We start from the raw sequence: 26,388 nt of genomic DNA on the forward strand, positions 1-26,388 counted from the left end.
CATTTGAATAATTACTCCTGAAAATGTTAAATTAATTTACATTGGTGCAAAATTCAATTCACACTCTTTCCCAAAATAATGTTTTGTCTAAACTTTTCCAAAGATTGTTTATGGCTTGTATCTTCATAACTGGTCTCCTGAGTTCCAAACTGTAGAGAGAGTCCCCAATTAAATCATATTTAACAGTATGAAAAGTTTAAACCATTATGCAGCTGAATGTCCCTGAGAGTTCTCCTTTTAGCTGTTTCTCCATGAACTCATGTCTGCTACAAAAAACCTGAGGAAATGAACACACAGATGTATATATTAGCTGGCCTCTAGGTGCTACTGGAATAGAATTGTTAAATAGTAATAATAATAACAAATGTACATAAAAATCTTATGACACTATACAGATATAATTTTAAGCTAATTTTCCCCTTCAGAAAGACTTTCCCTGGATCAGTTTAGGCCCCAATTCTCCAAACAGCCCTGCAGATGCTTGACTTTACAAATATGAGTAGTCCCATTGAAATCAATGTGCATAAAGTTAAGTACATACAAAAGTGTTTGCACGATCAAGGCCGCAATAAGCTTGGGTAAAGGTGCACCTTCAATGTTACTAAAATATCTAGGAACAAAGGTACAGACATTTCTGCAATGAGCTCTGTAATAAAAATAAGATTTTGCTTGGGTTTATAAGGGTGGTTGATTTTAACTGACATGGAGCTATACCAACTGTTCTAAGTATTAATCACTCCAAAATATTTTTTCAAAAAGCAAGTATAAAAAACTATAATTATAAAGTAGAATGAAAAACAGTTGAATCAACATTAAGGGGGAAAACTTCATGTCTTATTTACACAATACAAATATATATTAGGGTATCTAGTGAATTCTCTGATACTGAAACCAAAAGCATGTCTGAAACACAATCACATAATGAAGTATAAAGAAAAATTGATGTGTACCTTCCAGTATTTGTATTATTTCATATGACACATGATCCTTGAGACTGTCATACAAGTTTTGCGCAGTTCCATTACTCTTTTCACCTTTCCTCCACTTCTCCAACATCAGGAATTTATGAACATTAACCTCTTCTTCTTTTGCCTGAATCTGCTGAATATCTTTCATTTCTAACTTAAGACATTCAATGCCAATTTCTTTCCAATCTTTACCCATCTTCTTTGCAAGAGTCATCAGTTGCTGATCAGTTAACGTAGTTTTAGCTTTAGTTCCATCTAAAAAACACACAGGATACAAATCAGCTGCAACAAGAAGACATACGACAAAGGTGATCATATTAGTTAGTGAGCTGAAGCTGCATTTTCACTTCTTTTATTGATGCTGCTATAATGCTGACTAATGAAAACTGTACTGACTTGCTAGCTTACCATGCAGTATAGGAACTGACAAGACAAGCAAAGTAAGAGTCAGGAGTGATGAAAAGTCACATGAAGAAGTGCAAAACGTCCGAGGTTGCAAAAATATCTTAAATTTAGTTTTCATGCCCAGGACTTGAAAAGTTTTTCTGATCATAAACAGCTACTTGTCTAGTGGAAAAAATGCACAAGTCTGAAACATCTAGATATGCTGTTATACAGAATACCCAGATACTTCAGATGCATATGCAGCATTAAACTGCAAGCCAAGTTCCTTCAATCACCTGAAAAATGCAGGTATCTAGCATAACAGTCTATCTTAAAGTGTGCTACTGCTTACAGAGAACGATGATTAGTATACTTTTGTAATAATTACTTTAGTAAGAAGTCACAACCGGCATGGTTATATCTATCTAGTCAGAACCTCAATGGTCTAATCAGATTTCTATTTCAATGGATCATTTTATAAAATACTGTAAATGAAGTTTTTAAATGATTAAATAGCTCCCTCTAGTGGCTAAAAGCCACCACACAGAAATATAGAGAGAGCCTACCATTGACATGCAAATGAAACCTGATTCTTTCTGCATTTCTTGAATATCACCTTATTCAAACATCATCATTTTCTTTGGATGAGCTGACCATACAGAAATAGGTACTGGAAGCAAAAGATGTATCCCTTTCCTGGACAGAATTCAAACACTGTAAAGCAGGGGTTAAAAATGTAATGTAAAGTTCTGAGCTAAAACTTTATATTTATGAAACTGAAAACAGAAACTGGATCCAAATGTACAATTTTGAATAGTGTCTACTGTAATATGATATTCCTCTGTATGACATTTTGGTAATTAACCCCATCATGTCTATAATTTCTCAGAGTAACCATTAGGAAAGCCAGCAAGGCTGAAATTTTAGCAATATGTTTGGAAGAAAAATAAAGCTAAGATTCTTAGAGGCATGTAGAATTATCCGTGCAACCTCTTATCTGTTAGCATATCCAGTAGCAGCAGGAGCATCTGACATTGGAACCTATTGAATTAAGGCCCTGATTCAGCAAAATACATAAGCGTGTGCTTGAGTCCCATTGACTTCTCAATGAGAGCTACTGGGTGCTGAACACTTCTGAAAAATCAGGCTACTACTTTCAGATGCCAGAATAGGAGCTGAACTTTGGGAAGATCTGGTCCCAGTCGTGGGTGGAGAGTTCTTCTGGAAAAATAAATCCAGCACAATAGCAAAAATTCTTCAAAAGCAGCTCTTTTGTCTTGATGTACACACTCACCTAATTTATAGCATCAACCTATGGTCATACAAGCAAACATTTGTTCCTAAAAATGAGGTATATTGATGCCTTCTGCACCCACAAATGAAGGTTTCTGTCCCCATAAATTCTGTGGTCAGATTTGTGGAGGCCAATTTAACATTTAACCCTAAGAAATAAATAAATAAACAGGATAAAATGAACCTTAAACAAATATTTTTGAATCAAACAAAAATTCTCTACCTGAAATATCTCTACCCTTTAGCCTTTTATTATAAAATTCTTCGTCAGAAAGGCTGTTGCTTGATTTCCGTCTTCTGTTACCTAAGGAGTCGATGACAACTGATTTTACTTTTTTGTATCATATATTCTTCTCCTGTGCTTAATCAGCATATAATAAAGCAGAGTGGTCTCTCTCCAGTGCAGCGGGGGTTAACTTCCCTTGGAAGGCGCAGCTAAGGTTGCCAATTTTGGTGGGAAATATTCCTGGAGGTTTCATCACATGACATAATCTTTAATTCACTAGGTGCAGTTAACCCTGTCCCACCCTCCCCAGGAAGTGCAGGGGCAGGGCAGAAAGTATAAGAGTAGGGCCCTGCAGCTCAGTTCAGCTGGACCAGAGAAAGAGGCAGACAGCTCTCTCAGAGAGCTGAGCCCTCAGTGAGGTCCAGGACCAGTCATGGCGAAGACCAGCAACCTACTGCCCCAGAAGACGGAAGACACTGGGGAGAGACTGGAGCAAGGGCCGCCCTACTGCAAGACTGCAAGCCAGAACTGGGCTGCGACAGAGTGACACCCACAGGAACTGGTAGGAAGTTGCCCAGCGAAACCAGATATTGGTCCAGTTGGACCCACTTCCCTGCTGACCCCCTGGTGGGATTGCCTTCCATTGCTAGGCTCCTAGGCTGGGACCTGGTAGATCAGTGTGGGCATGGGTCCCCTTTCCCCACCCCACACTTGGGAGCTGAGGTCCGGAGTCACAGACTGTTGGTGGCACCCCAACCAGGGACCGGGGACCCCTGCTGATGGGCAGTGTGCTGGGCCCCCCGGTACAGATAGGAAGTGCTAAATGGGCAGTTACCTGGCTGCAAGTCAAGCCGCCCTGACAAACATCCGGCCAACCTACTGACTCCCCAACGCTGCCGGAAGGGGGTGCCCTAACCCCGAGAGGGAGAAACCTTACACAGCACAACCGAGGTGTAAAAAATATAAATCATGTAGTACCCACTTTTCTTTTATATAACTTACTGATTGTGTTTCTTTTCCGCTCATTCTTGTTCTGGTCATGTAGTATCCAGTCACCTGTTAAAATATAAATGTTTTCTGGAGTAAATGAAAGGCACTACAATAATTCTCACTGCTAATCCACAAATCCAGTAATTCTCACACAGAAAAATTATTAGTCTCTTCCACTGCTCAGCAAACATTTAACAGTAGGGTACTGTAATGAGATATCATTTTGCTATGATTTTGTTACTTTTATTTGACAGCATGTATAATATGATGTATTATCTGTAATAATTAGAACTCAACCACCCTTACCAAAATAAATTAAAACAGTCTACTCTGCAATCTGAAATTCTTTAAATTTTTATTGTTTGGTCAATTGATAAACAGCCTGATCCAAACCCATGGAAGTTAAGATTTAACCCTTGGCTAATTCTGACCATCTTCTAACGGGTTCTCAATCAATAGTGTAAATAAGCAAGGTTCTACTATAGTGTCATGTTATTCTAAATCAACATAACATGATATTTACATAACATTCATAAACTAAATCTTTTTTGAAACACAGTTCCCAAATATCCTAATATCTATTCCTTTCTGTATTTATTTCATTACCGAGATTCATTCACATCCCTACAGACTTTCATAATGAATAGCAACTTGTTAGAAAATCAATCTACTTGGGTAAAACAGGGAAGAAACATTTTGGAAAATGACAAAGTACAATATTATTATCATTATATCACTAGATCTAAAGTTATAAAACTCTGTATTGTATAAATATTTATTTTACATTGATTGTTGGGCATCTTTCAGTCTTGGTTATCTAAAAATTTGGGTAATATTAGCTATACAAATAAACAAATAAATAAATAAATAAATATTTCACAGGGTAAAGTTCCACCATGTACCATAAACTAAATCAGAGTAATCAATGCTCTACGTCTAGTGTTTTAGGTAAATTCATATTTATACTATGCTCATGTAAATATATATTCAGGCCTTTGCTCTTTTTCAAATGTATATTATACATATATTATTAACCAAATTGAAAATATATTTTGCCATTCTCATTTCTGAGATTGTAATGATGTTATGCTCTCATAACTGCACTTCTGCTGCAGCACACGTGAAAACCCACAAAATAAAAGTTATAAAATATTGGGATATTTTATATTATATATATTTAAATTAATATAAATTACATTACATTTTCCAATATTCCCTGCCTCTGTCCTAGCCACAAGGATAACAGCTGTCTTTTCCTGGTGTTTTGGCACTTTCAGCTCCAGACCTGGTGAACTCAATGGAAGCAAAATTTGACCCAAACCACAACTTTTCAGCAGAAACAAACTATAGCTGTCAAACACAAAAAATACTCACATTCTCTTAGTTTTGCTTTCCAGACAATTTCTTCAGACTCGAGTTCAATCAAAGATAATGTAAACTCCATAGGTTGCTCCAAGTAGACTTCAAAATAACTTTTTAATTTTAAGAGGGAGCCATCAACAAATTCAATTTCCTAAAAAACGTAAATCAGTTTTTAAAAAAAGCTGAAACATTTACTATAAGCATTAAAATAGCTTAAACATAAAAAGGCAGCTTTTGGAAAAGCTGTGGCATAGATCTGGAGTGTAACCCTGGCCCCAATGAAGCCAACAGGAAGTTTGCCAGTGATTTCATGGGGGGCCCGGATTAACCCCTATAGTTTTAGAGTTTCTAAGGGTATAGCTTTCCTGTAATGATAACAAACAAATGTGCTGGAATTCATTTACACTGATGCATGCCCTGAATTTATGAGGAGTATAAATGACAAAATCTGTATTTTTCACAAAATGTTTGCAGCCGAGCTGTGATATGCACATTGACAGCACAATTATGTATTCATATAGAACATACCTCAGGAGTTATTTCAGCTTCTGATTCACTAATTAATCTGTATCTCTTTCCATCTTGTAGTTGTTTTTTACAAACTGGGGGCTTGTCAATTTTGATGAATTTCTTATCAGAATGTTTTACTGCATTTGAGATATCCTAAAATTTAAAAATACATTTTACTTGATACTCATCCTGGTCTACAAATTAAAGAATTTCATAAACAATTATGTGCTTCTAAACTTCCTTGTGGTTTTCTCTGTAACCAGTTTTATTAATGGATGGCGATGCTTTTCCTTGGAAAGTAAATGATCAAATCAAACATTTACAGATCATGGGATATATTCTCACTTACAGCTGGACAGGTTTATGTGCCCAAGGCACCCAGATCCCTCCCCAATCAGATATTGATGGAGCCTTCACCCTGAGCAGATCAGTAAGCCACTGTATTCGGATGATATCGCATTATGCAAATAACAAATGTGATTGTCTATAGGGCTTTTTTTAAAGTGCTACTCACAACTTTAATTTCTGCTCATTACTAATATCCCTTTTTACCACATACGAGCCTTTCCACACATCAAGCCTTATAAAAAGCAATATACAAATTTACAAAAGCTTTCATTAGCAAGGAATCACCAGAGAAACATTCTTCTACTTTCTCTAGTTTCATTGAACCCTATCCTCTGAGGTGCTGAGCACTTTCCACTGCCATTGAGAAAACTTCCCAGGGGAAATGAGGGTGCCCAATTCTTTGCAGGACTGGGTTCTAATTGCCGACATGTTGACTTCATATTTAACCTCCTGTGGGATTGTATGGTAAAATACTGAATAAAAGCAAAGAGCGGACCTATTGTCAGCCCCTTGCAAACAGCATCAGAATGCTGACTGTTGATCAGAGTGAGTCCTGTCAAGTGTCTATTCTTCAGTAACTTTCAAATATCATTCTCTCACTATTATGTTACATGGGGCAGTTCAAAGGTCAATTCTGTCACGAACAATGAGTATGAATGACAGAGTATGAGCTAGTCTGGGAGTTGAACCATTCTAGTCCTCATCCTGATCCTGCAAGCCCTTCATGCATGGAATTCCCAATGACTCTTAGGCCTGGTCTACACTAACCCCCAAATTCGAACTAAGGTACGCAACTTCAGCTACGTGAATAACGTAGCTGAAGTCGACATACCTTAGTTCGAACTTACCGCGGTTCAGACGCGGTCCACACGCGGCAGGCAGGCTCCCCGTCGACTCCGCGGTACTCCTCTCGCCAAGCTGGAGTACCGCAGTCGACGGCGAGCACTTCCGGGATCGATTTATCGCGTCCAGACCAGACGCGATAAATCGAACCCGGAAGTTCGATTGCCAGCCGTCAAACTACCGCGGTAGTGTAGACCTGGCCTTAGACCTCTGCATGTGAGACACTCTATTGGAAGATCAGACTCTGTATGTCTACAACTCCATGGGCATATTATAAATTTGATGTACGTCAGATCTGAGGCCTAAACTACATGACAATGTCAACATTTTAATGATCAACATTTGGGCATATTTATATTGAATCTGAGCACTTTCCACTGGTAAATTAAAAAAACAGACCTTACCTTTATAAATGAATCATTGTTTGTTGCTACATACACACGAAATGATAAGGAAGGGTGATTATTGACAACTTTGTATAAAATTACAGCCCCATTGTAATGTACTGGCTCTTGTGTTTGAATAACCGGTCCTACTGGAGAGAGAGAACTCACATGCCATTTGACATGCGTCATTGAATGATCAACAGAAGGCTCAATTGCTGGACCAGTACTTTTAATATGTAAAACTTTGAATGTCATGTCAGATTCATGATCTGCAAAGAGATACCAAAATATTAACATTTCTTATAATGAATAGCAATAGATAGCTACATTTGTTAAACTCAATGTACAGTACTTACCATTTAGGCTGAGGGAATGTGGGAATTGAATGGAAGTAAGAACAGAGGCTGAGTCACAACTGACATCAAATATAGGGCCACCAACTATCCATGGTTTTTTAACATAATCAGCATATTTGCTCCAAGACAACACAGAATATTTGATTACAGCAGCCTTGGTTACATCGAAAATCAAGCCTGTAACAGTACATTGGTAAGTTCCCTCTGCCTCCAGCTTCAACCTGTATTGGACAAATGTGGCAAATCCAGTTTAACTTTTATTACATATTAAATATCACGTAATGTGATTTGTTTAAAAGTGGTTCATATGAGACAATTTATTTTTTTAAAATGACCCTTTCCTTTGGAGGTTTTCTCCCCACCAAGAACAGAACCCTATTATTCATTTATTTTTATATTTTAAACAAAAAAGCATGGAAAATAGCACATAAAATCTTTTAATTTAATTTTTTTTAAGATTAAACCTAGGTTTGTTTGTTTGTTTGTTTTTTTAGCATATCAGCTAAATGAATGCAGGAATGGAGGAAGTCCAAACCAGTGCAGAGCTTGATACACAGATAAAGTGGAGAGCTGCTACCTGCACTAGGGGCTCAACCCAACTCCTATTGACTTCAATGGATGTTAGACCAGACTTTAGCTGAAGTTTCTGAGGGTATGTCTTCACAGCCGCTTGGAGTGTGATTCCCCATGCAGGCAGACAGACACATTCTAGCTCTGCTTGAGCTAGTATGCTAAAATAAAAGTGTGGACAGGGTGGCACAGACAGCTAGCTCGAGCTGCCACTCTTGCCACCGCAGCCACACTATTTTTAGCACGCTAGCTCAAGCAGACCTAGCACATTTGTCTGCCCATGCTGGGACTCACCCTCCCAGCTGCTATATAGATATACCCTGAGTGATATTCAGAACTAATCCCAAGTAAAGCACATTACAGTAATCCAATCCAGAGGTGAGAAATGCATGAGTAACTGTGGCAAGGCAAACATTCAAATGGAAAGTACACAACCGTTTAGCCAAGTTCAGGTGAAAAAAAGGGAATTACAGAACAAGACACCTTACAGAAGCCTCAGTATAGCAAAGGACTTAAGCACATGCTTAACTTTAATTATTTCAATAGGACTACTCACATACTTCAAGTTAAGCTTTGCTGGATTTGGCCCAGAAGCTAGTGCTGATGAGAGTAATGAACTGTTTATTTTTAATGGATTTTGAGGCATCTTCACTTACAATTATGAACATGTTACTGAGCAGGACACATAAAATAAATTAATCTCTTATGTAATTCAGCTGAAGAGAGAAGCATTTTGAGCTGGACAATGTAAACATCCACCAATTACATTAAACAATACCTACCAAAATTGTCCTCTGGAAAGTTTTCTGGGGGTCACTTGCTCTTTCTGGTTCTGTAAGTATAAATGAATAAATTTGGTGAAGCACAAATTTTGTAGTATTACAATTTGCAAAATACTAACACAAATTCTAATGTGGATTTTAAAAACGTACATGTTCAGTCTTGACATGTTCACAACGAAACTGGCTATGAGCCTCTAAATGAAAAAACAGAGGGGAAAAAATCAGCTCTTGAAAATGAAAAATTATTAAAAATTGTCAGATGAACGATTTCAACAAGATCCATTCATACCTGATTCAACAGGTGGCAGCAATTCATTCTTTTCCAGTTCTTCATCTATAAAAAATATTACTTTTATAAAATACACATTTCATACACAAATATGTATAGTGAACTATACTCAAGCTGAAACGGGCCCTATTCAAAGCTTCTGCATAAAATAAAGCTGAGATGATCTTTTTTAATACCCTTCTATCGGCTCTAAACATTCTAACCTCCCTTTGATTCTAGTTTTTTCCACTGCTTAATCCAGTGATATTTTGCGGAAAAACACTATATATCAAATCCGTCAGCCCTCTAGGCAAATTTCTGCTCCCAGGTGCACTGGCACAACTCCACTGACTTCAACTGCCTACACAAAAGAAATTAAGCTACTATTCCCTTCCCTCAGCAGCAACCTCATCTCCTTTATTTCAATTCAGATCATAGAAACAGACCCATGAGATTCATAAAGTCTGATTTAAATGTAAATAATAATAAAAACTCTTTCATCAATACTGTATTTCTGTCTCAACTGTCCAAGGCATATGGTCACCTGTGTTTAAGTGTTGTCTTTCTGTTGAATCTTGTGGTTCAACCACAAGTTATTGGCATAGATGCAGAAATCACTGGGTTAAATATATGGCCTGTGTCATGCAAGAAGAGAGATTAGATGATCACAATGGTCCCTTATGGCCTTCATATCTAAGAATGTATGAAATAGTGGACAAATTTCAGGGTCCTATGAAAGTAAGCACAAAGACTCTATCATAATGCGTATGCACAAGAGGGCATGGGCCACCTTAATTCTAGCATCTCCTAACTTTTCAGTGTTTGCCTTTACAACCTTTATATTCTTTTCACGTAGGTTTTTTTGTGTGTAATATTTTAAGTTTTTAAAAACAGAAATTGGAATCAACATGTGGAATCATACTGACCCCTACGTGTTTGTCAGTAGGATAGGAACATTTAAATCTACAGCACAGACCCTTGCCATTGAGTTAACAGAGTAACAGATAGCTGTAGTAGGTTGTCATCTTCTAGGTGGATCAGCAGCAGATGGGGATCAGACACACACTTTACCAATGGGTTTCCCAGGTATTTGCTGATAACAGAGAAATGCTGAGGGGAGTCATCGAAGTCATAGACCCTTTTTCTCCTGTTCCCCGCAAACCTTCTGCCCATGTCCCCTCCAGCCTGTCCCTGTGCCAGTTCTGCCTCTCCCCTCAGCTCCCCATCCCAGTTTCCTCCATACCCCACCCAGCTCTTCACCCCAGTCCCATTCTCCTTGTCTATCCAGTCCCAGTCTCCACCCCTCCAGGCTCCTCATCCCAGTTCCAGTCACCTTGCCCAGCCAGTCCCAATCTTCCTGGTCTTCTTGTCCCACTATCCTTGCCCAGCTATTCCAGTTCCCACCACCACTGGCTCTTTGTCTGATCTCAATCCCCCATCCCCTTCCGGGAAACCCATTGGAAAAGTGTGTGAACGCATGAACGCAGCCAGCTGTTCTGGCACCTCAGCAGCCTCTGGGGGCAAAAGGCGGAACTGCAGCACTTCTGGGGTAGAATGTATTTTCTGTGGGGGGAAAAAATTCGATGCCCAGTGCTGCAGATCTCCCCCAGAAGTAGAAGTTCATCACAGCACCCTGCCGCAGAGCCAGGTTCAGACAGAGTAGGGCACCCAGGGATGCTGGGGGGTCAGACTGGGGTTCAGAATGGCTAGTGGGGGGACAGACTGGGGCATGGGCTCAGGAGCTAGTGGGGTGACAACGTTGAGCCTGGGGATGGAGGAGAGAGGCTGCAGAAACACATGGGGATGGGGAGTGCAGGGACAGGGGCAGATGTGACTGACTGAATGGGAGAGGCTTGGGGTCAGCCAGGGTCTGCATCAGGGAGGCTTCCATACTCCCTAACAATCACCCCTCTCCGAAAAAAGCTTCTCACACCCACACCCAACATCCTCCAGATTCACTCCTAGGCTCCTTCCCCTTCCCTCAGCAGCTCCGTTACCCCTGACTCCCCCAAGCCTTTGCACTATTTCTGACAGGTGCAGGAAATACAGTTCTGTATTGTATTTTAAATGAATTACTCAAAGTTCTGCATTAATATGCCTAGTAAGGAATCTATGTAAAAAAAAATTACCAGAATCTTTTTTTTTTTTTGGTCGTATTGTTACAGACATACTCACTGACAGATATTTTGAAATAAAATACCAAAATAATGAAACTGGCATGATTATATTGTGTTATTTTGACAAATAAAATATGCAGACATTTGCAGAATTTTCAAATATTGTGTGCAGAATATTTTATTTTTTGGTGCAGAATTCTCCCAGGAGAAGCAGATGGAATCTTCAGAGAATTTAACTGCCAAATTCTAAAAAATCTCTACTGAGCATGTGTGAATGAGATTTTTAAAGGCTTGTAACTTGGCCAAATTGAGACACTCTTTTACGTAGATGACAAAAAGCCTATCCCTGACCCTAGGGTGATTCCCCCATGCCAAATTTCAAGTCCCAGCTTCAAACCATAGACGCACCCGAGTTGTGAGTTCTCAAACTTTATTTTTCACGGACCACTTTAAAATTGCTGAGGGTCTCGGCAGACCACTTAATGATCTTTCCAAATGTTGTTTGTACCGTTAGCTAACTATTGTAAAGCACTTTGGATAAAAGCGCTATATCAAAAAAAAACCTTCTCCAGGGTCCAGGCACCTAATTTGAGGTTCTCAAACTGTGGTCAATGGACCACCAGTGGTCCGCGAGCTCCTTTCAGGTGGTCTGCAGATAGTTCCCTCTAAGGTGCGCACCTGGGTGGCCACACATGAGAGAATGAAGGGCCAACCACCTAATTAGTGGAGACACCTGTGCAGCTCCACTAATTAGGTGCCTGGACCCTGGAGAAGATGTACATGTAAGGTGAGGTGGTGGCCTTGGGGGGAATAGAGGGTAGGTAGGAGGGGGCAGTGGGGTGAGAAGAGGGGGTGGGGGGAATTTGGGACGTGCAGGGCTGTGGCAGCCAGAGAAAGAGGTGACTTTCCCCAGCTCCTGGGCTGCGGCAGCCGGGGAGAGACACCCCCTCCTTCCCAGCCCCAGCTCCGGGGCTGCCGCAGTGAGGGAGAGAAGGCACATCCATCGCATTAGAAAGGTAAGACTACTGATATTAAAATATGAGTTGTGTGCTTTTATTTGAAGAACAAAAAATGTTAATTATTATTAAGGTTTTTTTTATATAGTGTTTTTATCCAAAGCGCTTTACAATAGTTAGCTAACGGTACAAACAACATTTGGAAAGATCATTAAGTGGTCCGCCGAGACCCTCAGCAATTTTAAAGTGGTCCGCGAAAATGAAAGTTTGGGAATCACTGCACTAGAGCTTCTCAATGAAATGGTTGTAAGAATTTTTCTCTTTAAATATGGGAAAAACAATGTCTTTTTCCCTAATATTGTTTTTGGAAATGGCTAGACCATCTTTGCTGAAACTTTGCAAAAAGCTTCAAATTGAGGCAGACACTCAGCATGGAACATATCAGTCTAAATCATTAAAGTTTGGTAATGTTATAAGCAGGGTTTTTTAATGGGAAGTGTCAGGCTACCTTAACTATAGGTGGCACTACCAGCTCTACCTATAATATGCACCACTGACCTGATTCTGCAGCCTTTAATCATGGTGAGTAGTGTATACTCACAGTAGTAGTGCCATTAAGATAACTTGCCAGCGGAAAGGGTTGCAGAATCAGGCTGTGAGAGTCTTTAATTATATGATCACACTATCTTAAGGGTGTGTGTGTTTGGTCTGGAAAACATGCTGTTACACTATGTTATCTGAAAAACAATATGTGAACACATAATTCAAGGCTGTGAGTTGAATCCATTCTTGAGTAAACTCTATTTTACCTGAGATTAGTTTGCCACATAGCTATTTGCAATGCTTACATGCAACTAAGTACAGTAACTTTGGTATTTCCTGAATTTAGGGTTCCTAACTCTGCAACTTTAAAATTGCATTAAGAAAGTATTTTTGAATGTATTTATTTATAAATACACGGTGTGAGTGCGCAAGCCCATACAATATAAATTCTTAACTGGGCTCTTTATTAATTTGGGGAAGGGTTAACAGGAAGAAATGCTTTACAACTAGGCTATGTTACACATTGTATCAACACTCAATCATTTGCTTGCTCTTGCATCCCATTGCCCCCTATAAATTATTATAAGAATCACTAATGGAACTTGTCCTTTTATGGCAACAGAAATAAGAACAAAAACATATAAACTCACCTGATTTTCTTATATCTGTCTCCTCAGTATCTGCAGACAAAAAGCCTTCTAATTATTTAAATACAAATTATATATTCAACTTGTAAGAAATATAAATAGACTGCTGGTAATATAACACACACACACATCAAAACATTCATGCCTTTCACCAACAGCAATCGCTTCCTGCAATTCTTTTTCTGCTCATCCTGTTTTGCCACTTTTGCTGCCAATTTTTAAGTGTATTTATGACCTCTTGTTGCTTAGGACAACTATTGTGATACAAAAAATGTTTTCAACAAGTATTGTGTCTAGAATAAAACAACTTTAGCCTTTTTTTTTTATTACTTCTCTGTGTAAATCCTTACTCATGAAAGAGAATGGGATAAACGAAGAAGAATGAGAATGAGAATAATTTGAACACGTAAAATATTATTCAGCTTCTCAGTATCTAATCACTGAACTGATCATGGTAAACAATTGGTTTGAAATTATTTACATAAAGAGTAGTGTTTTAATCATTTAAGATCAATCTAAGAGCTTAAAAGAATGCAAGGAAATACAGATACTGCAACATAATACTCACCTGACTCACTTTCAGAGCTACTTTCGGAGTTATTTTCAGAACTGTCATCTCCTTAATAGAATTACATCCCATTAGCCATGGTAATAATTAAATAACTTCACAGATAAGCAGATTAGCTGGGCAACAAGTTATATACATGAGAGAGAGAGGGAGAGAAATGCAGCGGCCCTTATTGAGGGGGCTTTCTTGCTGGGAGTATACAACACCAATGCTCCAGAATCTGCACTGGCTTCCTATTGGTTTATGAGTAGAGTTTAAGATGTTGGTTATGACATATAAAGCCCTGAATAGTTTGGGAACTTCCTACCTGAGAGACCACCTCTAGTAGGGTTACCATATTTTGAGTGTCCAAAAAGAGGACACTCCACGGGGCCCCGCCCACGCCCCAACTCCACCCCTTCCCCAAAGTCCCCGCCCCAACTCCGCCCCCTCCCCTGCTTCCCGCGAACATTTGATTCGCGGGAAGCCTGAAGCAGGCAGCAGGTAAGCTGGGGGTGGGGTGGGGGGAGGAGGCGCGGCCCAGTCTGGCCCCCTCCAGCGGCCGGCCCCGGCCCCGGCGTCTCCAGCCTGGCTTGGCTCGGGCCCTGGGGTGCTGGCCCCGGGCCAGCCCCCGGCCGAGCACCCCCAGGCCAGCACCGCCGGCCCCAGCCCGCGGCCCAGCGCGGCCCCGGCCCCCGGCCCACAACCCCCGGCCCCCCGGCCCAGCACTGCGGCCCCCGGCCCGGCCCCCGGCCCACCGAACCCCCGGCCCGGGCCCAGCACCCCCGGCCCCGGCCCAGCACTGCGGCCCCCGGCCCCGGCCCCCAGCCCAGCGCATCCCCGGCCCCGGCCCCCGGCCCAGTACCGCCGGCCCTGGCCGCCGGCCCAGCACCACCGGCCCCGGCCCCCGGCCCAGCACCCCCGGCCCAGCGGCCCCCGGCCCAGCACCCAGCGGCGCCGGATTTTCCCGGACATGTTCGGCTTTTGGGGATTTCCCCCCGGACGGGGATTTGAGTCCCAAAAAGCCGGACATGTCCGGGAAAATCCGGACGTATGGTAACCCTAACCTCTAGCCCCATAACATAAAGCCCCCAGTTCAACAATCTAAGCTATGGCTGGCCCACAGCAGACATACTGGGAAAAGAATTCCATGAACCCTCTCCCCACTCTAGCATATCTGCACAGACCAGCCATGATTTGATCCACAGACAGTGAATGTGTTGCAAAAAGGTTTCATTACCTTACATTTTAAAAGTGTAAGCTGAAAAGAAAACATTGGTAAGAAACAAACTCAATTTGAGGAGTTAGAGTAAGCCTGTGATATCAATTTTATTCTATCAAAACATCATGAGAAATTCCTCCCTTTATTTACATAACACCTCAGCAACATGATAGACCTTATTTAGACGCCTTTAAAAAGGATCAGAACAGTAGGTCAAGTCTGTTCAAAATGTAAAATATCCCACACTCAAAGAAAAGAGTATTATATGCATAATCTGCTTGCAGTTTTCAATGGATTCTTCAATAAGACTTGGAGCTTTAGTAAGAATAATACTTTTCTGCTTACCTGATTTACACTCTTGAGCTGAGTCATCCTCTCTAGTGCCATAACTTTCTACTTTAGAAAAAGAAATACAGCAGGGGATTAAACTTGTATGTTTCACAAGAAAAATGAAAGAATAGATAACATTTTCAAATACATATAAACAGTTAAAGTCCATGAGCCTAGACCAGTGGTTCTCAATCTATTTTTATGCGGCCCACAGTGTTACCTGCGCCCCAGGCTGAGAACCACAGCCCCCCCTCAAACACGCCCCCAGACCCATATGCGCAGTGCCTCCCTCCCAGAGCCCCCTCCACATAGCAGGGCCAGGAGCGGAGCCCTGGGTGAGGGGCCAGGTGGCATCCCCAGACCGTGGACCCTGCGGGGCTGGCTGGCGGCCCTGACCCCGACTCCACCACGTCTGGCTGGGCAGCCTGGACCCTGCTGCGCCAGGGGGCCGGGCAGCCAGGAACCTGGACCCCGCCGCACGGGCCCGGCGGCCTTTAGCACACAGCTAAGAACATACATATAAGAACATAAGAACGACCATACTGGGTCAGACCATAGGTCCATCTAGCCCAGTATCCTGTCTTCCGACAGTGGCAAATGCCAGGTGTTCCAGAGGGAATGAACAGAACGGGTAATCATTGAGTGATCCATTCCCTGTCGCTCATTCCCAGCCTCTGGCAAACAGAGGCTAGGGACACCATCTCTGCCCATCCTGACTAATAGCCATTGATTGACCTATCCTCCATGAATTTATCTAGTTCTTTTTTGAACCCTGTTATAGTTTTAGCCTTCACAACATCCTCTGGCAAAGAGTTCCAAAGGTTGACTGTTCGTTGTGTGAAGAAATACTTCCTTTTGTTTGTTTTAAACATGCTTCCTATTAATTTCATTTGGTGACCCCTAGTTCTTGTGTTATGAGAAGGAGTAATTTGATTATATTATGGTCACTATTACCAAGCGGTCCAGCTATAGTCACCTCTTGGACCAGATCCTGAGCTCCACTTCGGACTAAATCAAGAATTGCCTCTCCTCTTCTTGGTTCCAAGACTAGCTGCTCCAAGAAGCAGACATTTAAGGTGTCAAGAAACTTTATCTCTGAATCCCATCCAGAGGTGACATGGACCCAGTCAATATGGGGATAGTTGAAATCCCCCATTATTATTGAGTTTTTTATTTTTATAGCCTCCCTAATCTCCCTGAGCATTTCACAGTCACTATCACCATCCTGGTCAGGTGGTTGGTAATATATCCCCACTGCTATATTCTTATTATTTGAGCATGGAATTACAATTCATAGAGATTCTATGGTACAGTTTGGTTCATTGAAGATTTTTACTTCATTTGATTCTACGCTTTCTTTCACATATAATGCCACTCCCCCACCAGTACAACCTATTCTGTCCTTCCGATATATTTTGTACCCTGGTATTACTGTGTCCCATTGAATATCCTCATTCCACCAAGTTTTTGTGATGCCTATTATATCAATATCCTCATTTAATATGAGGCACTCTAGTTCACCCATCCTATTATTTAGACTTCTAGCATTTATATATAAGCACTTTAAAAACTTGTCACTTTTTAGTCTGCCATTACATGATGAAATTGAATGGGACTCTTTTTCATTTGACTGTTTCTTATCAGATCCTGCCCTTATTTTATTATCTTCCATCCTCTCCTCCTTAGTAGAACATAGAGAATCTCCATTAATAGATCCTCCCCTAAGGGATGTCTCTGTCCGAACCACGTGCTCCTCCACACCTGTCGGCTTTCCCCTGGCCCTTAATTAAAAACTGCTCTACGACCTTTTTAATTTTAAGTGCCAGCAATCTGGTTCCATTTTGGTTTAGGTGGAACCCATCCTTCCTAAAGTTTCCCCAGTTCCTAATAAATCTAAACCCCTCCTCCCTACACCATAGTCTCATCCATACATTGAGACGCTGCAGTTCTGTCTAACTGTCCCGGCACATGGAACTGGAAGCATTTCAGAGAATGCTATCATGGAGGTGGACTTCAGCCTCATACCTAACAGCCTAAATTTGGCATCCAGGACCTCTCTCCTATCCTTCCCTATGTCATTGGTACCTGCATGTACCACGACACGTAAGTCTCATCCCCAGCACTACACATAAGTCTATCTAGATGTTTTGAGAGATCTGCCACCTCCGCACCAGGCAGGCAAGTCATCATGCGATTCTCCCATTCATCGCAAACCCAGCTATTTATGTTTCTAATGATCGAGTCACCCATAACTATTACCTGTCTCTTCCTAATAACTGGAGTTCCCTCCCCTGGAGAGGTATGCTCAGTGTGAGAGGATACCACAACATCATCTGGAAGGAGGGTCCCTCCCAAATATGGGATTGTTTCCCTCTGCTCCAGTTGGATGTTCTCCTTCCCTGAGACTTTCATCCTCCTCAACAGCACAGAGGCTGTTAGACCGGGTGTGGGACCGTTCTACTGTGTCCCGGAAAGTCTCATCTATGTACCTCTCTGTCTCCCTTAGCTCCTCCAGTTCACCCACTCTGGTCTCCAAAGCCCGTACACGGTCTCTGAGGGCTAGGAGCTCCCTGCACCGAACACACACATACGCCACCTGTCCATAGGGCAGGTAATCATACATGCTGCATTGGGTGCAATAAATTGGATAGCCCCCACTCTGTTGCTGGACTTCTGCCTGGATTCTCTTTTCACTCAGGGCCGGCTCCAGCTTTTTTGCTGCCCCAAGCGGGGGGGGGGGGGGGGAAGAGAAAGCCGGTCGGCGGCAGCTCAATCGTGCTGCTCCATTCTTCGGTGGCAATTCGGCAGCGGGTCCTTCACTCCCTCTCTTCCTCTTCGGCGGCACTTCGGCAGCAGCTCAAAGAGGAAGAGAGGGACTGAGGGACCCGCCGCCGAAGACCCTGACGTGCCGCCCCTTTCCATTGGCCGCTCCAAGCACCTGCTTCCTTCGCTGGTGCCTGGAGCCGGCCCTGTGTTTACTCCTGCAGCTCGTTCCTTTGTTGATGTTTTGTTTTTATCAGGGGGTGTTTTTGGCTTTAAGTTTAAAGAATGTTAAGTGTATCTAGCCCCTCCCCGCACCCCCAGACTCTCCCTCTAAACTCCCTCACAAAACTACCTGGTTAGTCGCTCCTGTTTGCTAGCTGGGTCACAGCTGTGTGTTAACTGGGCTGCATGCAGGCCCGCGGGTTGAGAACCACTGGCCTAGACCTATAAACTATTACCACTAGGGGGATGCATACTCAATAGCTTCTGCAGGCCAAACTCACTGTACACACCATGGGCTCCTTGTACCCCTTTACTTGCACCCTCCCATTCCCTTTTATTTCAGGGGCTCTCTACTACCCTCCCTCCTTATGCCAAGGACTTTGTGTCCCCCATTCCTCCTTCCCCAATGGGCTAGAGCACAGGCGCCAACTTTTGTTGGCCCTGGTGGGTGCTCACACACCCCCGGCCCCGCCCCCTCCCTGCCCCATTGGATCCCTCCCCAAATCCCCGCCCTGGCCCCGCCTCTTCCCCAAGAGTGCCGCATTCCTCCTCTTACCACCTCCCTCCCAGGCTTGCCGCACGAAACAGCTGTTTTGCGGCGCAAGCACTGGGAGGGAGCGGGGAAAAGCAGGACGTGGCGGCCCACTCAGGGGAGGCGGAGGTGAGCTGTGGCGGGGGGGCAGGTCGGGGAACTGCCAGTGGGTGCTCTGCACCCACCAATTTTTCCCCGTGGGTGCTCCAGCCCCGGAGCACCCACGGAGTCGGTGCCTATGGGCCAGAGGCTGTGTGCCCACCTTTTCCTCCTCACTCATGCCATGGCTACCAAGTTGAGTGTAGGACTTGCTTAGCTGGGCCAGTTATATTGGTCTTATTTTTTGTAGATGTCTTGTTTGCCATTATCTGGCAAAAACTTAAAACTCATGAATGTTTCTGGCAACTTTATTACAAAATAGCACTAAATTGCTCAGTTATTAGAATTATTATTATGTATCATTTGTATTGTGGTAGCACCCAGGAGCACCAGTCATGGACAGCTGGGTGTAAAATTAAATCCACACAAATTTATATTACGATTCTTTAGTCCAAACACCAATTGTTTCCTCTTCAAAGATTACTATATTTATAGTACTTGTCCATTTCTAAATGTGAATGGAAGTGTAAAAGTAGTGATTTCTTTATTTAGAAAATTATTGTTGCTCTACATAATTCTCTGATTAACCTAGATCGAAACAAAACAAAAAACAAAACAAAAAACCCCCACAACTTTGGTAAGCTAGAGCTAGGATTGTAAATATATTATGAGAAGGAAGCCTGATTAGAATGTTATAGTTATAAAAATAACCAGTGTTTGAAAGCCAGAAAATGCTAAGTTAAAGTTCCACAAACAACTTTAACCCTGATCCTGTATCATATATGTATGATTTACCTGGAGATGGGAATACATGATAGCGTAATCTTACATTAAGTAGCCAAATGTCCTGTTTTACCAGGACAGTCCTAGTTTTTCAAATGATATCCTACTGTCCCAAGAATTTCTTCTGGGACACACAAAATGTTCTGGCTTTTCATATCATCAGTCAAAATGCTTTGGTTTTTTTAATAACTGCATAATGTTTCCCCAAGAATACACTCTGTGTTTACCAGGAACAGTATTAATTGTGATGAACAGTTTGGCGTTCAGACAAATGTTAAATAACTTTATGAAAATTAATCTTTTGCTCAAAATGGTTATTAATGACACTGGTCATTAATAGGACAGATTACAAAGGATAAACGTAGGCAAACAACACAGGAATGCAGGGGCAAGATTAGAAAGGCAAAGGCACAAAATGAGCTCAAACTAGCTACAGGAATAAAGAGAAACAAGAAGACTTTTTATCAATACATTAGAAGCAAGAGGAAGACCAAAGACAGGGTAGGCCCACTGCTTAGTGAAGAGGGAGAAACAGTAACAGGAAACTTGGAAATGGCAGAGATGCTTAATGACTTCTTTGTTTCGGTCTTCACCGAGAAGTCTGAAGGAATGCCTAACATAGTGAATGCTAATGGGAAGGGGGTAGGTTTAGCAGATAAAATAAAAAAAAGAACAAGTTAAAAATCACTTAGAAAAGTTAGATGCCTGCAAGTCACCAGGGCCTGATTAAATGCATCCTAGAATACTCAAGGAGCTAATAGAGGAGGTATCTGAGCCTCTAGCTATTATCTTTGGAAAATCATGGGAGACGGGAGAGATTCCAGAAGACTGGAAAAGGGCAAATATAGGGCCCATCTATAAAAAGAGAAATAAAAACAACCCAGGAAACTACAGATCAGTTAGTTTAACTTCTGTGCCAGGGAAGATAATGGAGCAAGTAATTAAGGAAATCATCTGCAAACACTTGGAAGGTGGTAAGGTGATAGGGAACAGCCAGCATGGATTTGTAAAGAACAAATCGTGTCAAACCAATCTGATAGCTTTCTTTGATAGGATAACGAGTCTTGTGGATAAGGGAGAAGCTGTGGATGTGGTATACCTAGACTTTAGTAAGGCATTTGATATGGTCTCGCATGATATTCTTATCGATAAACTAGGCAAATACAATTTAGATGGGGCTACTATAAGGTGGGTGCATAACTGGCTGGATAACCGTACTCAGAGAGTTGTTATTAATGGTTCCCAATCCTGCTGGAAAGGCATAACGAGTGGGGTTCCGCAGGGGTCTGTTTTGGGACCGGCTCTGTTCAATATCTTCATTAACGACTTAGATATTGGCATAGAAAGTATGCTTATTAAGTTTGCGGATGATACCAAACTGGGAGGGATTGCAACTGCTTTGGAGGACAGGGTCATAATTCAAAATGATCTGGACAAATTGGAGAAATGGTCTGAGTTAAACAGGATGAAGTTTAACAAGGACAAATGCAAAGTGCTCCACTTAGGAAGAAAAAATCAGTTTCACACATACAGAATGGGAAGAGACTGTCTAGGAAGGAGTACGGCAGAAAGGGATCTAGGGGTTATAGTGGACCACAAGCTAAATATGAGTCAACAGTGTGATGCTGTTGCAAAAAAAGCAAACATGATTCTGGGATGCATTAACAGGTGTGTTGTGAGCAAGACACGAGAAGTCATTCTTCCGCTCTACTCTGCTCTGGTTAGGCCTCAGCTGGAGTATTGTGTTCAGTTCTGGGCACCGCATTTCAAGAAAGATGTGGAGAAATTGGAAAGGGTCCAGAGAAGAGCAACAAGAATGATTAAAGGTCTTGAGAACATGACCTATGAAGGAAGGCTGAAAGAATTGGGTTTGTTTAGTTTGGAAAAGAGAAGACTGAGAGGGGACATGATAGCAGTTTTCAGGTATCTAAAAGGGTGTCATAAGGAGGAGGGAGAAAACTTGTTCACCTTAGCCTCTAAGGATAGAACAAGAAGCAATGGGCTTAAACTGCAGCAAGGGAGGTCTAGGTTGGACATTAGGAAAAAGTTCCTAACTGTCAGGGTGGTTAAACACTGGAATAAATTGCCTAGGGAGGTTGTGGAATCTCCATCTCTGGAGATATTTAAGAGTAGGTTAGATAAATGTCTATCAGGGATGGTCTAGACAGTATTTGGTCCTGCCATGCGGGCAGGGGACTGGACTCGATGACCTCTCGAGGTCCCTTCCAGTCCTAGAATCTATGAATCTATGGTCCAGTGTTTCATGACAAACTTATTCAGAACACCGGATTACTGAAAAACATCCTCCCACTTGAGAAATACACCCGTTGCTGCTGAGTTAGGAGCTGGCAATAGCAATGTCAGCACATATTTAAAAAGAGTGCACTTTTGTAGGAGTTTTGTAACCCTAAAAAATTGGTCATAAAAGTGTCCAAGTTTTTGTTTTGGAAAGTATGACAGCTTTCATCCTATGGATTGATGTGTGTTTAAAGTAGGGAATGTGGGCACACATTATGCTTCTTTTGGCACAGCATCTGTCCATAGCCGGATCAGATGGCTCATGATACTTAGGCCGAGTAAACCTGTGGCTGAATTACTGAAATGATTTGACAGTAAATTCCTATTTCCTTCTCTCCCAGACTCCATAGTTTAGTAATTAATTATGCTGCTGTCCTTGTTATTCTAACTCTACCTATTTGTTTTTCCTTTCATAAAGATAATTTGCCTCAAGAAACAACTAAAAACAATCAAGAAGTTAAAAGCTTGCACTTGTGACTTCAGTTATTTTGAGACTTTCTCTTAGTTTTTCAGGAAGCAGAGAATTTGACTACTGCCTACAATTTACCCTTGTAAATTGATACTTATTGAACTATCTTCACTCTCCTTTTAAAGACTTCTTCACTATTGAATATATCCTTTGAAATTCTGCCAATCCAGTGGCTTAAGGAAAGCATAACATTATGTCACCAGAAAATGCAAGGTTTGTAACCAGTAGCAAATTTGGGCTCTCAATTCTAGGTGCTGAAGATCAGTGAGAAGTGGCAGTGACCTATTACAGCTCCAGGAGACGGAGGAAAGGTCGTGGTCACCCACTCTGTCAGCATGCCTGCCACTAGTGAATAGAGAATGTGATGCATAATCATCTAGAATCATTCTGGAGGAGGTCACTCACTCTTCTTTCACAGCCACACAACTCGTGCCATGACAGCAGAATTACTGATTCCCCTACTCATTACCATAGTACATCCAACAAAAAGAGGAAGCTATTCCGAGATTCCAAGCCCAGAAGGGACCATTGTGATCTAGTCTGACTTCCTGTATAACATAGGCCATAGAACTGGGTTCTATGGGGGGGAGGGGGTAAAATGAAGATGTGCATTAAACAAAGGAACTCAGTTCACACTGGGGTCATTAAGAGCATACAAGAATTTAGATGTATAAGATCATCATGTACAGATCATCCTGACTTTATTGTAGCTATCATAATTTGAAGCTATATCTGTCATAGTTTATTTTTACACATATACTATAATTGAAATTGTAAGGGCACTATAGGTCAAATTCAGCCATACCTTATCTCACACAAAACACCCACTTACTGCAGTATTTGGCATTATATGACTAATCCATGCTTTAAATGTGATACATAGAAGTTAGACAAAAACATCATTACAGACTAGGGACCGAATGGCTAGGTAGCAGTTCTGCAGAAAAGGACCTAGGGGTCACAGTGGACGAGAAGCTGGATATGAGTCAACAGTGTGCTCTTGTTGCCAAGAAGGCTAACGGCATTTTGGGCTGTATAAGTAGGGGCATTGCCAGCAGATCGAGGGATGTGATCATTCCCCTCTATTCGACATTGGTGAGGCCTCATCGGGAGTACTGTGTCCAGTTTTGGGCCCCACACTACAAGAAGGATGTGGAAATATTGGAAAGAGTCCAGCAGAGGGCAACAAAAATGATTAGGGGTCTGGAGCACATGACTTATGAGGAGAGGCTGAGGGAACTGGGATTGTTTAGTCTCCAGAAGAGAAGAATGAGGGGGGATTTGATAGCTGCTTTCAACTACCTGAAGGGAGGTTCCAAAGAGGATGGATCTCGGCTGTTCTCAGTGGTGGCAGATGACAGAACAAGGAGCAATGGTCTCAAGTTGCAGTTGGGGAGGTTTAGGTTGGATATTAGGAAAAACTTTTTCACTAGGAGGGTGGTGAAGCACTGGAATGGGTTACCTAGGGAGGTGGTGGAATCTCTTTCCTTAGAGGTTTTTAAGGTCAGGCTTGACAAAGCCCTGGCTGGGATGATTTAGTTGGGAATTGGTCCTGCTTTGAGCAGGGGGTTGGACTAGATGACCTCCTGAGGTCCCTTCCAACCCTGATATTCTATGATTCTATGATCATAATGAATTATAAATGCATGATTACCTTTCCTCTAATCATGATATTTTTATATTTTTATAAATAACATGAAAGGAATACATGACGGATCTGAGAAAAATATAAATGATAGAAACCAAAACCCCACACACTCTTTTTCATGAGACTAATGGGATACAAAATAAATGAAGTTTGGTTAATCAGATTGAGATTCAAGTTCAACAGTTGATAATCTAATAACAAATCCATTTGAAACTATTGTATATTTTGAAAAGTTACTGTACCTTTTGCTTTTAAAGAGGAAACATCATCACCACTGGAAGACAAAATGATTGGTACGTCAGTAATATATGTTAACATTTTGCCATATTCTGTTACTACAACCAACAAGTGACCAGTCTACAACATGATATTTAAGAAGAAATATTTTTAAATGTAAACCCAAAAATCAAAATGAAAAATAACTAGCTAAATACCCTGAAAATCGGAAGAGTAATTCTGATGTAGGGCTTGATCCTACAAGCCCTCACAGAATAGTTTAGCCTCCTCTGGGCTGTAAAACTTTGTTCTAATTCTGGTCGTGGGCTTGGTGTCAGGTGGCTGGGTAGTGTTTTGTGCCCTGTGACATCAGATTCGATGATCTGGTGGTCCCTTCTGGCCTTACACGTAATGACTCTGTGTGCATAGTCACACTGGGGAAATGCTTCTATAAGTAAGGTCTATTCTTGTGAGTAAGGATTTGGAGGATCAGACATAAACACAGTAGAAAGAACAACTAGTTTGGGTGTTGACTATTATGAAGAGAAAAAAGTATAAAGAATTATGAGGTAACCCAATCCATGTCAAAAATACTTCAGTGCTTTAATAATAACTTTCATACTATAAAAATTTTCTTTACAAATTTATTTTTACTGAAACATTATGAATCTGCATACAAAATGGCAGAATGTAGCTATCTTATAATATAATGGGAAAAGCCAACTCAGAACACAATGTCATTATTTGTTGGGGTATCCAAAGGACAGCAAGTGTATTATAAACTAAGACTCCAATCCTGCAAACACTCAAACACATGCTTAACCTTAAGCACGTGAGTAGGCCCATTAACGTCAACAGAATGTCTCACTTACCTTCAATTAAACTACTTAAGCATGAGTACAAGAGTTTGCAGATCCAGGGTCTAAGGCACGTGAGTAATTTCATGCATGTGAGTAGACTCACTGAACTCACTCTAAGTACTCTCACATATAAAGTTAGAGAGACAAGGGTGGCTGAGGTAATATCTTTTATTGGACCAACTTCTCTTGGTAAAAGAGACAAGCTTTCAAACTTACACAGAGATATTATCTCACCAATCTTGTCTCTCTAATATCCTGGAACCAACATGGCTACAACACTGCTAACAACGTATCAAGTTATTCATATGCATGAGTGTTTGCAGTACCAGAGTCTAAAGCTATGTTACCTTTTCAATGCTTTATTTGGTATCCAAACTTCTACATCCCAGTAAGTTCAAAATACATTAAAATCACATGAAATGTAATGAAAAGATGAAGACCATTAAAAAATACAAACAAACATTTTTAAAGTGTTTGTTTCAAGCTCCTTAACAGGAGAATAAGTAGCACTTCCCCATTAAGCAACTCCATGCACTATAGTCCTGACTTTCAATGTGTATCCTATCAAAAACCTGGGGTGAAATTCTGACCCCACTGAAATTAGTGGGAAAACTCTCACAAGGCCTCTCTTTTGCTCAGACTTCCAATTATATGAAAATACATAATATGGACCAAAATCCAATAAAGACTAGATGAGGATAAAAACTCAATTTTATGTGTAACCTAAGAAACCAAAGCAAAATTTTTTAAAAGTGACTAGTGATGTAAAGTGTCTGAATTTTTGTATGTTCAATCCAAGATAGCGCAGAGGAGCATGATTTTGCACTTTCTGAAAATCAGGACCATTTAT

General features: G+C 41.4%; 1 protein-coding gene across 1 annotated transcript in view; it reads right to left on the reverse strand.

Annotated features, from left to right (window-relative positions):
• Positions 1-223: 223 nt before the first annotated feature.
• LOC135884070 (caspase recruitment domain-containing protein 8-like) overlaps positions 224-26,388 on the reverse strand; it is a 40,781-nt gene continuing 14,616 nt past the window's right edge. Inside the window, exons 2-16 of the mRNA XM_065411363.1 lie at positions 24,705-24,736; positions 15,664-15,714; positions 14,118-14,168; positions 13,553-13,582; positions 9,308-9,352; positions 9,169-9,212; positions 9,019-9,068; positions 7,667-7,887; positions 7,329-7,579; positions 5,752-5,886; positions 5,236-5,374; positions 3,874-3,927; positions 2,869-2,949; positions 951-1,223; positions 224-277 (exon numbers count right to left, since the gene is read on the reverse strand). Of these exons, the coding sequence (XP_065267435.1) occupies positions 267-277; positions 951-1,223; positions 2,869-2,949; positions 3,874-3,927; positions 5,236-5,374; positions 5,752-5,886; positions 7,329-7,579; positions 7,667-7,887; positions 9,019-9,068; positions 9,169-9,212; positions 9,308-9,352; positions 13,553-13,582; positions 14,118-14,168; positions 15,664-15,714; positions 24,705-24,736 (1,468 nt within the window). The 3' untranslated portion in view covers positions 224-266. The remainder of the gene's footprint in view (positions 278-950; positions 1,224-2,868; positions 2,950-3,873; positions 3,928-5,235; positions 5,375-5,751; positions 5,887-7,328; positions 7,580-7,666; positions 7,888-9,018; positions 9,069-9,168; positions 9,213-9,307; positions 9,353-13,552; positions 13,583-14,117; positions 14,169-15,663; positions 15,715-24,704; positions 24,737-26,388) is intronic.

This window comes from Emys orbicularis, chromosome 9, assembly GCF_028017835.1.
Source record: "Emys orbicularis isolate rEmyOrb1 chromosome 9, rEmyOrb1.hap1, whole genome shotgun sequence".
In the NCBI taxonomy this organism is placed as follows: domain Eukaryota; kingdom Metazoa; phylum Chordata; order Testudines; family Emydidae; genus Emys; species Emys orbicularis.